Genomic DNA, 12958 nt, shown 5'->3' on the forward strand with positions numbered 1-12958 from the left:
AACCCCAGGTCCTCTGCAAAAACAGCCAGTGTTTCCAACTCCTGAGCCACCTCTCCATCCTTCTCTCTGCTTTCTGACTAGAGACACAGTGTGACCCATGGCCTCAAGCTCCTGAGGCTTCAGCTGCCCTGACGTGATGGATTTGTGCCCTCGACAAGTGGGCCAGAGTCAACACTTTCTCCTCGAGCTGCTTCTATCAGCTATCTGTCACACGAAGAAGAGAGTGAACTCCAACAAGGAGCCCAGCACAGAGGGGCACACCTGTAACTCCAGCACTCAGGAATCTGAGGCAGGAGGATCACACGTTCCAGGCTAGCCTGTAATACATAGTTAAATCCTGCTGCCGAAAAGACAAATAAAGAAAAAATAAGGAAGGATGGCCAGCAAGAAGGCCCAGTAGGTTAGGGGACTTGCTACCAAGCCTGAAAATTTGAGTTCCATCTCTGGGCCCCATGTGGTAGAAGGAGAGAACCAGCTCCCATAAATTGTCCTCTGACCTCCACACACACACCCAGACACACAACTAAATAAATGGGATGATTTTATTTTCTTTTAATAAAATAATAAATTTAGGAAAGGAAAGAAAGGAGGGAAGGACAAAGGAAGAACGTCCTAAGCAATTTTATCATCATGAAAACATCATCCGGAATGTTTATATAAATCTGGACAGGAGAGCCTGGAGCACACCAAGGCCTTGTGGTGCAGCCTCTGGCTCCTGGGCTCCTGTACCAACTGCCGCAGACAACTGTGGTACAGTGCCCTCTGCGCATCTACAGTTAGAAAAGACCCTGTAGGTCGTGGGGATTGAGCTCAGGCAGTCAGGCTTTGAGGCAAGTCCCTGAACCCTCCGGCCATCTCAACAGCCCCGCTCTGAATCACTTACACCTGCTCAGCAAAGGCCTTAGCCAATGTATACGAGGTGTGTCTGCGCTGAGACGCGTGTGAACAACAGGATATAAGTGTGACTTTGATGGAACACGAAGGCTCACCGACCTCAGAGTGCGAGTAGGCCTCGGGGTTTTGCTGGAAGAGCTTTGCTATCTGGTTGCCTGTAAAGCGCTGGGGAGAAAAAGAGCACAGATTCTTACCCTACACAGAATAATCTCAAAGTGCAGTTAACATAGCACCATCTGGATGTGGTGTAGAGTACCAATAACTTTGAAAAACCCACAGATCCAGACATGCTTGCTACCAGCCAAACACGGAAGACGGTGTATTTGGGCCTTTGAGTTCTGAAAATGTTCTTAGTAACGAGCTCTGGGGCAGTCAGCAATCCTTCTGCATCCACAGACAAGGCAGTAGCCTTGACTTCCTGGGAGAGCGTCTCCTGTGTCAGTCAGTTCTGTGACTGGCCCTTACTGGAAATGTCCTTAAAATATATTTATTTATGTAATTAATGTGTATGGGCCAATGCCTGAGTGTGTGTCTGTGCGTCATGTGTGTGCAGGAACCTACAGAGTTCCGAAAAGCATTAGATCGCCCTGGAGCTAGCTAGAACGAATGAACTGCCATGTCGGGGCTGGGAACTGAACTGTTAATCACAGAGCCTGCTTCCCAGCTTCATGAGACCAGAGGTGGGGACTCAGATAGTCTCCTTGTGGAAACCGTACTGTTAGTGGTCTAACTAGACTTAAAATGTTTTGTCTTTATTTTCACTTTGCTTATGAGGGAGGTAAATGTGTGGCTTCCTCACATAAATAAAATGGACATGTCTGTGTGTGTGACTGTCCATGGAGATGCCCGAGAAGGCCAGAGTGAGTGTCCAACACCCTGGAGCTGGGGTTACACGCAGGTGCTAGTCACCTGGTGCCCTGGGAACCGAACCTCTGCAAATCCAGAGCAATCTCTAGACCTCCATCACCTACTTAAGCCATAGTCATGTGACCCTAGATACCCAATCACAACAAACTCTGGGGCTGGGGCTGAAGCCTTTGGGGCCCCTTGAGTTATGTCTGCTGGGCTCTAACTTCTTTCAACCTCAAAAGCACCTCAAATAGACTATGTTCTGCTTGCTATCGCGAGATCATAGACCACGAGTCTGAGGCAGCCACTCCTCCCCCTACACAGTAGTTCCAGTAGGGGTGCAGTCATGTCCATACCCCAGCTCTGGCCAGGGACTACATAAAAGGAAATGCCATTGCCTACTAAATGAGACAGGGCAGCCTGGATTAGAACCCAGGGCCAAGCTGGACATTGGTGGCGCATGTCTTTAATCCTAGCACTTGGGAGGCAGAGGCGGGCGGATCTCTGCGAGTTCGAGGCCAGCCTGGTCTACAGAGTAAGTGCCAGGACAGGCTCCAACGCTACACAGAGAAACCCTGTCTTTAAAACCAAAAAGACCCCAGGGCCAGCACGAAGCCTGGCTTCAGGACCCACACTAGCATCAGTTCAGACGGTCCCTGCACATCTGGGAGGCTGGGTGCCCACTACACCCTCCCAGAGCCTTACTCCCCATCCTGGCATGGGTGTTACCTACCTCATAGGCCCGAGACCCTGTGAGGCAGCTGAGAGCCCGGGCTCCGCCCATGGCAGCCTCCAGCTGGCGGCACTGGGCTGCAGTACTGGAGTCCATCCATATTGGGCAGTCGCTGATGGAGAAGCAGGCCTGGAAAGAGCAGGGGAGGTTCGGGTTTCCCTTCTCCCACTAGACAACCCTGGGGCTGGCAGTCACACTGAAGACCCTGGGGACAAGTCTTCTGCAGGACCAGCGAGGTCTCTCAAGGAAGCCCAAGGCTGGATGATCTCTGTTAAAGGTGCCAGGGCAAACCAGGCTGCAGGAGACGGGCAGAGGGCAACAGTGGCACCAGAGCGCAGGTCAGCTGGGGCTTTGGGAACAGGAGGAGAAGGGAAACTGGAGACCTCGCCTCCCGGCATCAGCAAGGGCCCACCGCTACTCCGCGAAGGAAGGGACTCATTAATGAGAGGCCATCTGAACCTCTGGGCGACGCCAAGGAGACGTCAGCTTGGGGACGAGGCAGACCATATTCCACCTCCACTCATGATGGTGCAGAGATGTCCCAGATTGCTGGTCTATTAGATTCACAGCATCGTCACCTGCAGCTGCCGGTGTAACGGGAGAGCTGGTGACAGGCTCGATAGCGCCAGGCTGGCTCCAGTCTTCCAGTAAACGCTCCCGTGTTGCTGTCGAGGGGAACACAAGCACACGTTCATGTATCACGCCTGGAGCCACAGCCTCTTGCAGACGCAGAGCCAGGCCTCAGGCCAAAAAGAAACACAGAAATGAAAGTCTCCAGGACTATCTATCTCTTTGTCACATAGCTCAGTGCCTTCGACACGAGGTTTCCACTATCATAAAATGAGAAGGAACTCCTTCACATCACCTCAAAGCTTGCGGGAAGGGTTCTAGAATCATCAGTCTGTATCTTGGTATCTTTCGTCAAACTGTAATAATTTTTCAAATATCGTCTCATGCCATTTATTTACCTAACAAACATACTGGGCAGCAAGACCATGCCAGACATGAGTTCATAGGTTATTACAGACCCTGATGTCCAGGACAATGAAATTGAGTGAGGGAAGGACGCAAAAATGCAATTACAAAACTCCATAGCGGGCTCAGGAGATGGCTTAATCATCACAGTGCTAGTCTCGCAAGCATGAGGGCCTACGTTTGGTCCCACATTTAAAAAATAACCTGGAGCCGGACGGTGGAGGAACACACCTTTAATCCCAGCACCCAGGAGACAGAGACAGGTGGATCTTTGTGAGTTTGACTGAGGTCAGCCTGGTCTAGAGAGCGAGTTCCAGGACAGCCAGGGATGTTATACAGAAGAACCCTGTCTTGAAAATCCTAAATAAATAAGTAAAATAACCTGGGGGGAATGGAGAGATGGCTCAGTGGTTAAGAGCACTGACTGCTCTTCCAGAGGACCCCGGTTCAATTCCCAGCACCACATGGCATCTAACAACTGTCTATAACAACTCCAAGATCTGACACCCTCACATAAACATGCATGAAAGCAAAATAACTATAAAATAAAAATAAATAAATTTTAAAAAAGAAAATAACAATAATCTGAGCACGGTGTGTGCTTATAATCCAGTCCTGGGGGTGTGGGAATAGGCAGATTCCTGGGGCTCACTGGCCAGTCAGTCAGCCTAACCTACTCGTTGAGCTCTAGAACAATGAGAGACCCTGTTCTCTGACCACCCACATGAACAGACGTGCATCTATGCACCCTCTCACACACAACCCTGTGAAGCCACAGTGATGAGAACACAGAGAACCCAGCCAGTGGGTGTACAGATTGGGAGCATGGACAGGAAAGACAGGAGGGAACTCCAGGCTAAGAGAAAAAGCTGGAGAGAGAGCTGGGCACCTGCTGCCAAGCCTGACAACCTGAGTTTAACCCCTAGTGTCCACATGGTAGAAGAAAAGAACCAACTCGCAGAAGCTGTCCTGAGACCTCCACCCATTTGCTCTGGCATAATGTCATGAATGCACACATACTTTAAATAGCTTTTTCATTTTAAAAAAAGAGTAGCTAAAATGTAAGAAAGTGTGTTATGTTCCAGGCACTGTTCTACGTATTTAACAGTCACAGTGACCCTCTGCCAGAAAAGGATGTGGAGGCCCGGAAGCCTGGGTGATGACTTGGGTCAGGCTTCTGTGAGGCAGAGCTGGGCATGCCCAGAGCTCCTCTTCTGGTTGGCAGCACCACCACCAGCTCAGAATCTCCACTGGGACTAGAGAACTCGAGGACTGAGCACAGGGTTTGGCACTCCCTCACTACCTGATGCTCTCGACAACAGGATACTACAGCTCTCTACTGAAAATACTCTCAGGGTGGAGAGATGGCTCAGCGGTTAACGGAGCTGGTTGCTTTGGCAGAGGACTCAAGTTTGGTTCTCAATGCCCACAGCAGCGGGGCTCACAATAGCTTGTGATTCCAGCTTCAGGGGAACCAACATCCTCTTCTGGCCTCTTAAGGCACCTGCACTTATGTGAACAAACCTACACACACACACACACACACACACACCTAGAAATAAACACATTGCTACTATCACTTCTTATTGTTTTTCCTTCCAAGAACTAGAAAGCCATTTTAGTGCCACTAAACGGCCATAACAAACCCACATCTAATGCACCTTCCATCCCTTATGGGGCCTGTACATAGCTCCCCTATCAACTGCCCTATTTCACTACTGTTTATTGAGTACTGAAGAGTGAACATCGGGCCTCATGCCTGCTAGGAAAGTATTCCATCACTGACTTATAGCCCTAGCCCTCTGTTTAACTGATTTTGAGAGAGCATCTCATTAACTTGCCCAGGATAGCCTCAAACTTACTCTGTAGTGCAGGTAGGCCTTGAACTTGCAATCCTTCTGCCTCAGCCTTGCAATTAGCTGGGATTACAGTCCTACACCACCACACCCACCTAAATGTCCTATTTATATCAAGTAGGAGCATCTCAGATCCTTTAGCAAGGAGACCAGTTATAGAGCCCTAAGGTGAGAGAGCTGGAGGTACTGTCACTACCAAAACATGCGTACTCACATTTGAGGCTAGCCTGGTCTACAGAGCCAAGTTCCAGGACAGCCTCGTCTACAGAGCGAGTTCCAGGACAGTCAGGGCTACACAGAGAAACCCTGTCTTGAAAATCTAAAAGGAAAAAGAAAGAAAGGGAGGGAGGGAGGCAAGGAAGGAAGGGAGGGAGGGGAGAAGGAAGGAAAGGAGGGAAGAGAAGAGAAAGAAAGAAATGCGCACCCCACAGGAAGCCATGAGCTCAGCCCCCACCCACTGCTGAGATAGCCAAGTTCCCAGGGCCGGTGTGGCTGCTGTGGACAAACCTGGCCTGCTCCAGATAAGGCTACAACTTGAGAGAAGTCAAAGCCCGAAGCCTTCATCTTCTCCAGGATCAGGTCCAGAGCCTGAGAAGAAGAACAAAATCCACCATGACTCAACAGAACCACTGAGTCCTCTAGACCACAAACCTCAGCACAGAAACGCGGAAAGCTCTGCCGAGGGGGTGGAATCATCAGTGTAACATCTGTGTCAGGAGAGTTCATTAAACAAGCCGCATCAGTCACATAAAAGGGTCAACTTGGCTAAACACAGTATTTTTGTTTGTCTGTTTTAAGCACTTATTTTTTCCAGACATTGAAGCACACGCCTTTAATCCTAGCACTCAGGAGGAGGATCTCTGTGAGTTCGAGGCCAGCCTGGTCTACAAAGTGAGTTCTAACAGTCAGGGCTGTTAGACAGAGAAACCCTGTCTTGAAAATCCAACAGAAAACAACAACAAAAACCCCAGATTTATTTGTATTTGTGTGTATATATGTGTCTGTGTGTGTGTCCCATGTGTGCAGGTGCCTGAGGAGGCCAGAAGAGGTCATGAGATCCCCTGAAGCTGGAGGTACAGGTGATTGTGAGTTGTCTGACTTGGGTACTGGCTGCTAAATTCAGGTCCTCTGGAAGAACAGCCAGCATTCTTAACCTCTGAGTCATCTCTCCAGCCTATTTTTGTTTTTTTGAGAGAGGGTCTCATGTAATCCAGGCTGGCCTCCAACTCACTATGCAGCTAAGTGGAGGGGGGTCCCTGCAGGTGTCCAGGAAGGGAAGCAAACCACTCACAAAGACAAGAATGAAAACCTGAGCTGGGTGGTGGTGGTGCACACCTTTAATCCCAGCACTAGGGAGGTAGAGGCAGGTGGATCTCTGAGTTCTAAGCCAGCATGGTGGCCAGACATATAGAGAAATCCAATCTCAAAACAAAAGAAAGCAAAAGCCAGTGCAGATAGCCTTGATCAACCTGGATCAAACTTTGGGGAGACTAACAAGAAGCGGTGTATTCCCAATGTATTTAAGCACAGCGTAATTTGGAAAAAAAGTTTCCGGGTGTAATACAACCCTTGGTGCACAAGGAAGCATAATCACATTGAGACTCAACTCAGGGTACACGTAATTTCTTCCAAAAAGAGCACTTCTAGAGATAGGCTACCTGTACTAGCTTAATAGAGATCACTGGGGTATTAGCCACTTCCTGTCTTGGTTGTAGGAACTTGATATAGCCTGGCCCAACAGATAACACCACCTTATCAATCACTTCCAATTCTCAGGTTTCTGGAAGGAAGAACAGGTTTTTCATCTTTCCCGTTGGAAAGACAATGTTAAGTGTGTTTAACAATCAAGGTTTTTCTGGAGCCACAGGGTCACAGGGACCTCCCGTTAAGCTAAACACCCAACAGCTAACGATGACCTTGAACTCCTGATCTTTCTGCCTCCACCTCTGAAGTCCTGGGATTCCAGGTAGGCACCACCAGGCCTACTCTGGCCACATAAATGTTAAATAAATGAAATCATAAACCGTTAATCCTCAGGATTTCCGCCGCTACTTGGCACCTCCCAAACACAGGGGAAGAACCAGAGCAAACAGCTCCAATTTGTGTTTTCCTTTTGCTCATACTTCTACTTCACCGCCTGAATTACCCAAGGACAACATGGAAGAGCAAAGCGAGGCAGATGTTGCCATCAGGAGGGTGCAGGTTCAGACTCTGTACCCAGGAGCACGAGGCCACAGGACTGAGGACAGCCAGTGGTTGTGCTGTTAAGTGTCCATCTAATGTTCTTGATCTGGCTGGAATCTTTTTCCAGAAGTGGGTGAGATACATGATGGTGTCCAGCAGAGTCTTACTGCTAAGACCTCATGGCCAGATGGGCTGGGATGCAGTTTAATTGGTAGAGCGCTCACCTACCATACATAAAGCCCTGGGTTCCAACTCCAAACCACAAAAAAACCCAGCGTGGAGATAGAGATACAGAAGATAGAGGCAGGGGGAATCGGAAGCTCAAGGTCATCCTCAGTTACACAGTGTTTGAGGCCAATCTGCAATACATGAAAACCTGTCTCAACATGTATCTATTTCATGGAAGATGACAGACAGACAGATGCATGAACATTTCATGGCAGGAATCTGAGACTCATCCCAGCCTATATCTTCTGAGGGCCGAGAAATAACCCCGCTCCATACTAAGGTCACTCCTGGCCCTTACAAGGCCGCTTGTTAAACCTCAGACAGGAGGGCAGGAACTGGCAAACCTTGAAATAAGTCCAGCCCCAGAGGCTGCCACAGCCCAGTGACCACCCTGACTCCACATGCAACCCCGGATCTGCTCCCACCTACACTGACACAGCCCTTAACCTAATGTCTGGGACCTCTTGACCCTTGCCTCTGACCTCCCACTACCACCGCTGATCCGGCTGTCTTCTGGGTGCCTTTCAGCCAACCTGTCTGGTAGAATCCATCCTTAACTCTTCAGTGTCTGACCCATGATCAGGCAGACAAAACAGATGGTTCAACAGGGACGAGAAAATGCAGAAAAACTTTCGGCAGACACACAGTGCTGCCTTCGGCTTTCAAGTTAAAGGACTTTGGTACCATCAGTCACGAGGCAATCCAGGCCCTATCACGTCTGTGTTGAACAGATCCTTGCATAGGTCACCACATCTGGCCAGAGGTGGATCATGGTGGATGGTCCTAAACAGGCAGGTTTAGCTTGGGGTTGATCTCAGCCTGACTAGTTGACTTTAAGACACTGCCATGGGGACAAACACTAAGACACCAGGGACCATACTTGGACTGACAGCAGAGACTGGGAAGCCTAGCTCTCTGTCCCTTTAGAGGCAGCACGGGTTGGGGACACAGCTCATTTGGTAGAAGCTCCAGGACTGCATGCTGGGCATGATGGTACACACCTATAACCCCAACACTTAAGGAGTAAAGACAGGAGGAACAGAAGTTCAAGGTCATCCTTGGCCACCTAGTGAGTTCAAGACCACCCTGGGCTATGAACAATCTTTGTGGCTCTGATACCTGCAAGTCCCTCGAGAGTCCTCGCAGATAAGTACAGCTAAGGCTGGTCTGCCTCAGGAACCACGCAACTTGTTTTAATCCCAGCTAAAGGACGCCCCCATGAGATGCCACCTTGGGGCCACCAGTGACACAGGCTGGATACGGGAGAAGGAAGGGAGCCTCCCTATGCTTACCTGGACCCACATCAGGACTGGAGAGGTGACCGTCAGCCTGTCCTTGTGTACATGGACACCGCCCTGAGTTCTGCAGGGAGAAGAGGTATGTGGGACGGAGCTCCAGGGCAGGCTGAGCTCTGAGAAGCTGCCCCGTGGTGATAGGAGACCGCCAGAGAGAGGACACTATTCCCATAAGTGCCACGCAGACACTATGTTCTGGCTGGGGAAAGGTGTGAAGTAAAGGCCTGGAGTCTTTGTTCATATGAAACTAACAACTCATTTTAATTTCAATTCTCATTTTATCTATATACATGTTTTGCCTACACGTATGTCTGTGTACCACGTGTGTGCCTCGTGCCCTGGGAGGTCAGAACAGGCTATAAGAACTGGAGTCACAGAAGGCTGTGAGCTACTGTGTGGGTGCTGGGAATTGAACCCAGGTTCTCGGGAAGAGCAGCCAGGTCCTCGAGCCAGTGCTCTTAACTGCTAAGCTGTTTCTCTAGCCCTGCAAAAGCATTTCTTAGAAGACACCTCGTAGAGAAAACCTTGCCTAGAAGGCAGGGTTGGGCCTATTGACTGAAAACTGGTTGCTTCCCCCACTCCCAGAGTCTTACACCGTAGCTCAGGCTGACCGGGAATCAGCCCTGATTGCTGAGAAAGCAAGTATGTACCACCACACCCAGCTGAGCCAGGAACTTTAGTTGAGACTGAGGGACATCAACTGTTAATATGTACAGAGCCTCCTTCTCTGGATCCCCAGGACAAAAAGAAAAATGAACAAAGTTTTCAAAAGGAGCAGTCAAGTGTGGTGTCACACTTGGCTGCTGCTCCTGTAATCCCTGCACTCAAGGAGGCTGAGGCAGGAGGGCTATGAGCTGGGGTCTAGCCTAGGCTACAAAGTGAGTCTCTATCTCAATGACAACAACAACCAGATGTGGTGGCTGTAACCTCAGCCTCTGAGAAGGAAGCAGGAGGGTTTAAGGTTATCTTCAGTTACACAGTGAGGTACATGAGACCCTGTTTCAAAAAGGGGGTGAGGTGCCGGGTGGTGGTGCACACCTTTAATCCCAGCACTTGGGAGGCAGAGGCAGGCGGATCTCTGTGAGTTCAAGGCCAGCCAGGCCTAAGCAGTGAGCTCCAGGGCAGCCAAGGACACACAGAGAAACCCTGTCTGAAAAACAACAAAAGGAGAGGCAGAGAAGATTCACTCAAATGCAACACACATGTACACATATGCATCCCTTCCCTTTCCTCTTGCCAAGTACAAAAAGAAAAAGGAAGGCCCACCATAGATGTAACCTGGACTCTGACCAGAGCATGAGGTCATGCGAACCTTTTTTGTTTTGTGTTTTGAGGCAGGGTTTCTTGTGTAACAGCCTTGACCATCCTTGAACTAAGCTCTCCAGTCCAGGCTGGCCTCAACTCACAAAGTCCGCCTGCCTCTGCCCTCTCTGCTGGGATCAAGGGTGTGTACCACTACAGCCTCGCTTTGTGAACATTTTTCTTTCTGACTTCACCAGTCTGTTGTACTCTCTCATTAGCTACAGAAGATAGCCAAGTACAACCATCAGAGTTTAGCGCCCAGCACGTGGCCCAGCAAAAACACATCTCAAATGTCTAAGTGAGTGAATGACTTGAATTGGGAAAGAAGAGGGGAAAAGTCACTCTCTGTATGGAAAGAAAAGATTCTTGGGGGCTGGAGAGATGGCTCAGGGGTTAAGACCTGGGTTTGATTCCCAGCACCTTATGGCGGCTCACAATCATCTGTAACTCCAGTTACCGGCGTCTGATGTTGTCTTCTGGCCTCTGTGAGCCCCAAGCATGAATGTGGTGCACAGACATAAATGCAAGCAAACGCCTATACATAGATGATGATGATGATGATAACAATAATAATAGTAATAATAGAAGGTGATCAAGCTCTACATAGACTTCCTCTCTGGCACTGGGTTAAGCCAGAACAGTATAGCTAATAGCACAAATGATTTAGAGATCTCAACCCACCCACTCACGCACACCAGGTACATACCCAAATTCAGGAAGGTCTCTGTCAAAATGCACACTGTCCTCATAGAAGACATTCAACTCTGCATCAACAGCAACGATTTTTACCTGGAAGACATTTATGAAAATGGTATCTAGGGTTTTCTCAGCCTCTACTTTCCACCCAAGGGGCTCCTAACTTCAGTCACGGTTCAGCAGCATTGTAACCACAGCAACAGAAGTTTCATGGGCCACATGTTCAAGATTCTGTAATAATAATAATGATACTAATAATAATTTTTAAAAGAAAAAGAAAAAAATTAAAGAATTGGAAAGCCAGCTGAAACTCCCACTGTTTACAAGAATCTATTCCCCAAGCAGTGAAGACCAGGTTCAGACCCGGCAAAGAGGCGTGTCTCCAGGGGTTGTCCCCAGAGCCATGACCACAGTCATGACCACATGACATCCTAATGAAGCCTTTCCAAGCAAGATGGGGAAACAGGTCTCATAGAGTAAGGAGACTGAGTCCTACGGGATGCTCCCCCCAGAAACAGGAAAAGCTCTGCTTCTTCACCCATCTGAGTAGAGAGGCTCCACAGCCGCGGTGCTTATTCCCCAAGGATGCATGTTGAAACCCCCTGGGCGCCCCATGCCTGCTTGGCAGCCAGGTTTTAATTCCACCCAGCTATCTGCTGGAAACACCAACCTCTGACCAGCAGCCCTAGAATCACGGACCCTGCCAGCCAAGAGAGGTCACCGGGGTAGGAGGCAGGGGGTACGGGGGCAAGGACGGGCAAAGTCCGTTTACACAATATGCCATTTCACTTTTCAAAGATGCCTGTCCTGATGGCGCTCTCCTTTAAACCCAGCACTCAGGAGGCAAAGGCCGGTGGACCTCTAAGAGTTCAAGAGCAGCCTGATCTCCACAATGAGTTCAGACCAGCCAGAGCTAAACAGTGAGGCCTTGACTCAAAATATGAAATAAAATAATAAAAACAAAGTAAAGGTACTTGGCTGTGAAGTGGATCTAGGTTAGCATGCGCGCACACCGCCGCCAGCCTGTGGGCTCTGCGGCTTTCGCCGGGTGTCCTGGGTCCCTGCCACCCGCAACCCTGACTCCTCCTCCGCGTGGACCCCTGGGGTCACTTCCCCACCCCCGATGCACGTCCACGGGGTTCCGCGAGGAGGCACCCGCGGTTTCCGGGAGGGCGCGTGTGGCTGGCAGGCATCGCCAGGCTCCCACTCCGCGCCCCGCGCCCCGCACGTACCTGCTGCGTGCTGAAGTCCCAGCCCAGGCAGCAGCAGCGGCCGGCGCGCTCCGTCATGGCCCTGGGGGTTCCCTTGGCGGGTCCGTGCGTCCGTCCGTTCCTGTGTCCAGCGGCGGCGAGACTACCGCCTCGCTCCGACACCCAGAGACGACAGGGCCTGCCTCTCGCCACGCCCCGCGGGACTCTGGCCTAGAGTCACGAGGCGGGTATACACTCTGGCGCCGCCTGCCGGAGGACGCTAGTGGGACTGCGGCTGGCTGGGACCCTTGAAGGTCCCCAGAACGGCAGGTTCCCACCCTGCAGTGCAGCGGCTTCCCTCTAGGTTCACCCCACTGCCCTAAGAAGCTTTCTTTCCTTGGAGACACGTGGGACACAGGAGGGAACTCTGGGGTGACTAGTTCTTGCAAGTTCCTCAGGCGGTTCTGGGCCAGGCAATCCTTTGGGGTAAGTGGATTAGGTGTTCCACCTCATGGTTGTGACTTAAAAGTCACAAGGAAATGGGGCCTGAGGTTGGAAGACCTGGGCCTTGGCAGGCCTTGTCCATACCTAGCACATCAGTTTGTTACCTAAATGGGTCGCATCTCACCTCTGGATTTAAACTCAGTGTTTTTGGTTCTGTGAGATGGTTCAGGGTGAAGGCACTTGCCACCAAGCATGAGAATCTTAGTTTCATCCCCAGGATCTATGTGGTAGAAAGATCCTACGCATCTTAGA

At 50.2% G+C, this 12958-nt stretch overlaps 1 protein-coding gene across 4 annotated transcripts in view; it reads right to left on the minus strand.

The window, feature by feature from the left end:
- Xylb (xylulokinase) overlaps positions 1-12425 on the minus strand; it is a 36761-nt gene extending 24336 nt beyond the window's left edge. For 2 of the 4 annotated variants that reach the window (XM_075964178.1, XM_075964179.1), the window contains exons 1-7: positions 12245-12424; positions 11023-11105; positions 9012-9081; positions 5815-5895; positions 3055-3141; positions 2477-2605; positions 994-1059 (exon numbers count right to left, since the gene is read on the minus strand). In XM_075964178.1, the coding sequence (XP_075820293.1) occupies positions 994-1059; positions 2477-2605; positions 3055-3141; positions 5815-5895; positions 9012-9081; positions 11023-11105; positions 12245-12301 (573 nt within the window). In that variant the 5' untranslated portion in view covers positions 12302-12424. Of the gene's footprint in view, positions 1-993; positions 1060-2476; positions 2606-3054; positions 3142-5521; positions 5566-5814; positions 5896-9011; positions 9082-11022; positions 11106-12244 lie in introns of those variants that run through there. The other 2 variants (XM_075964180.1, XM_075964181.1) reach the window with 2 other exon arrangements.
- Positions 12426-12958: the final 533 nt, after the last annotated feature.

Source organism: Microtus pennsylvanicus, chromosome 3 (assembly GCF_037038515.1).
Source record: "Microtus pennsylvanicus isolate mMicPen1 chromosome 3, mMicPen1.hap1, whole genome shotgun sequence".
NCBI lineage: Eukaryota > Metazoa > Chordata > Mammalia > Rodentia > Cricetidae > Microtus > Microtus pennsylvanicus.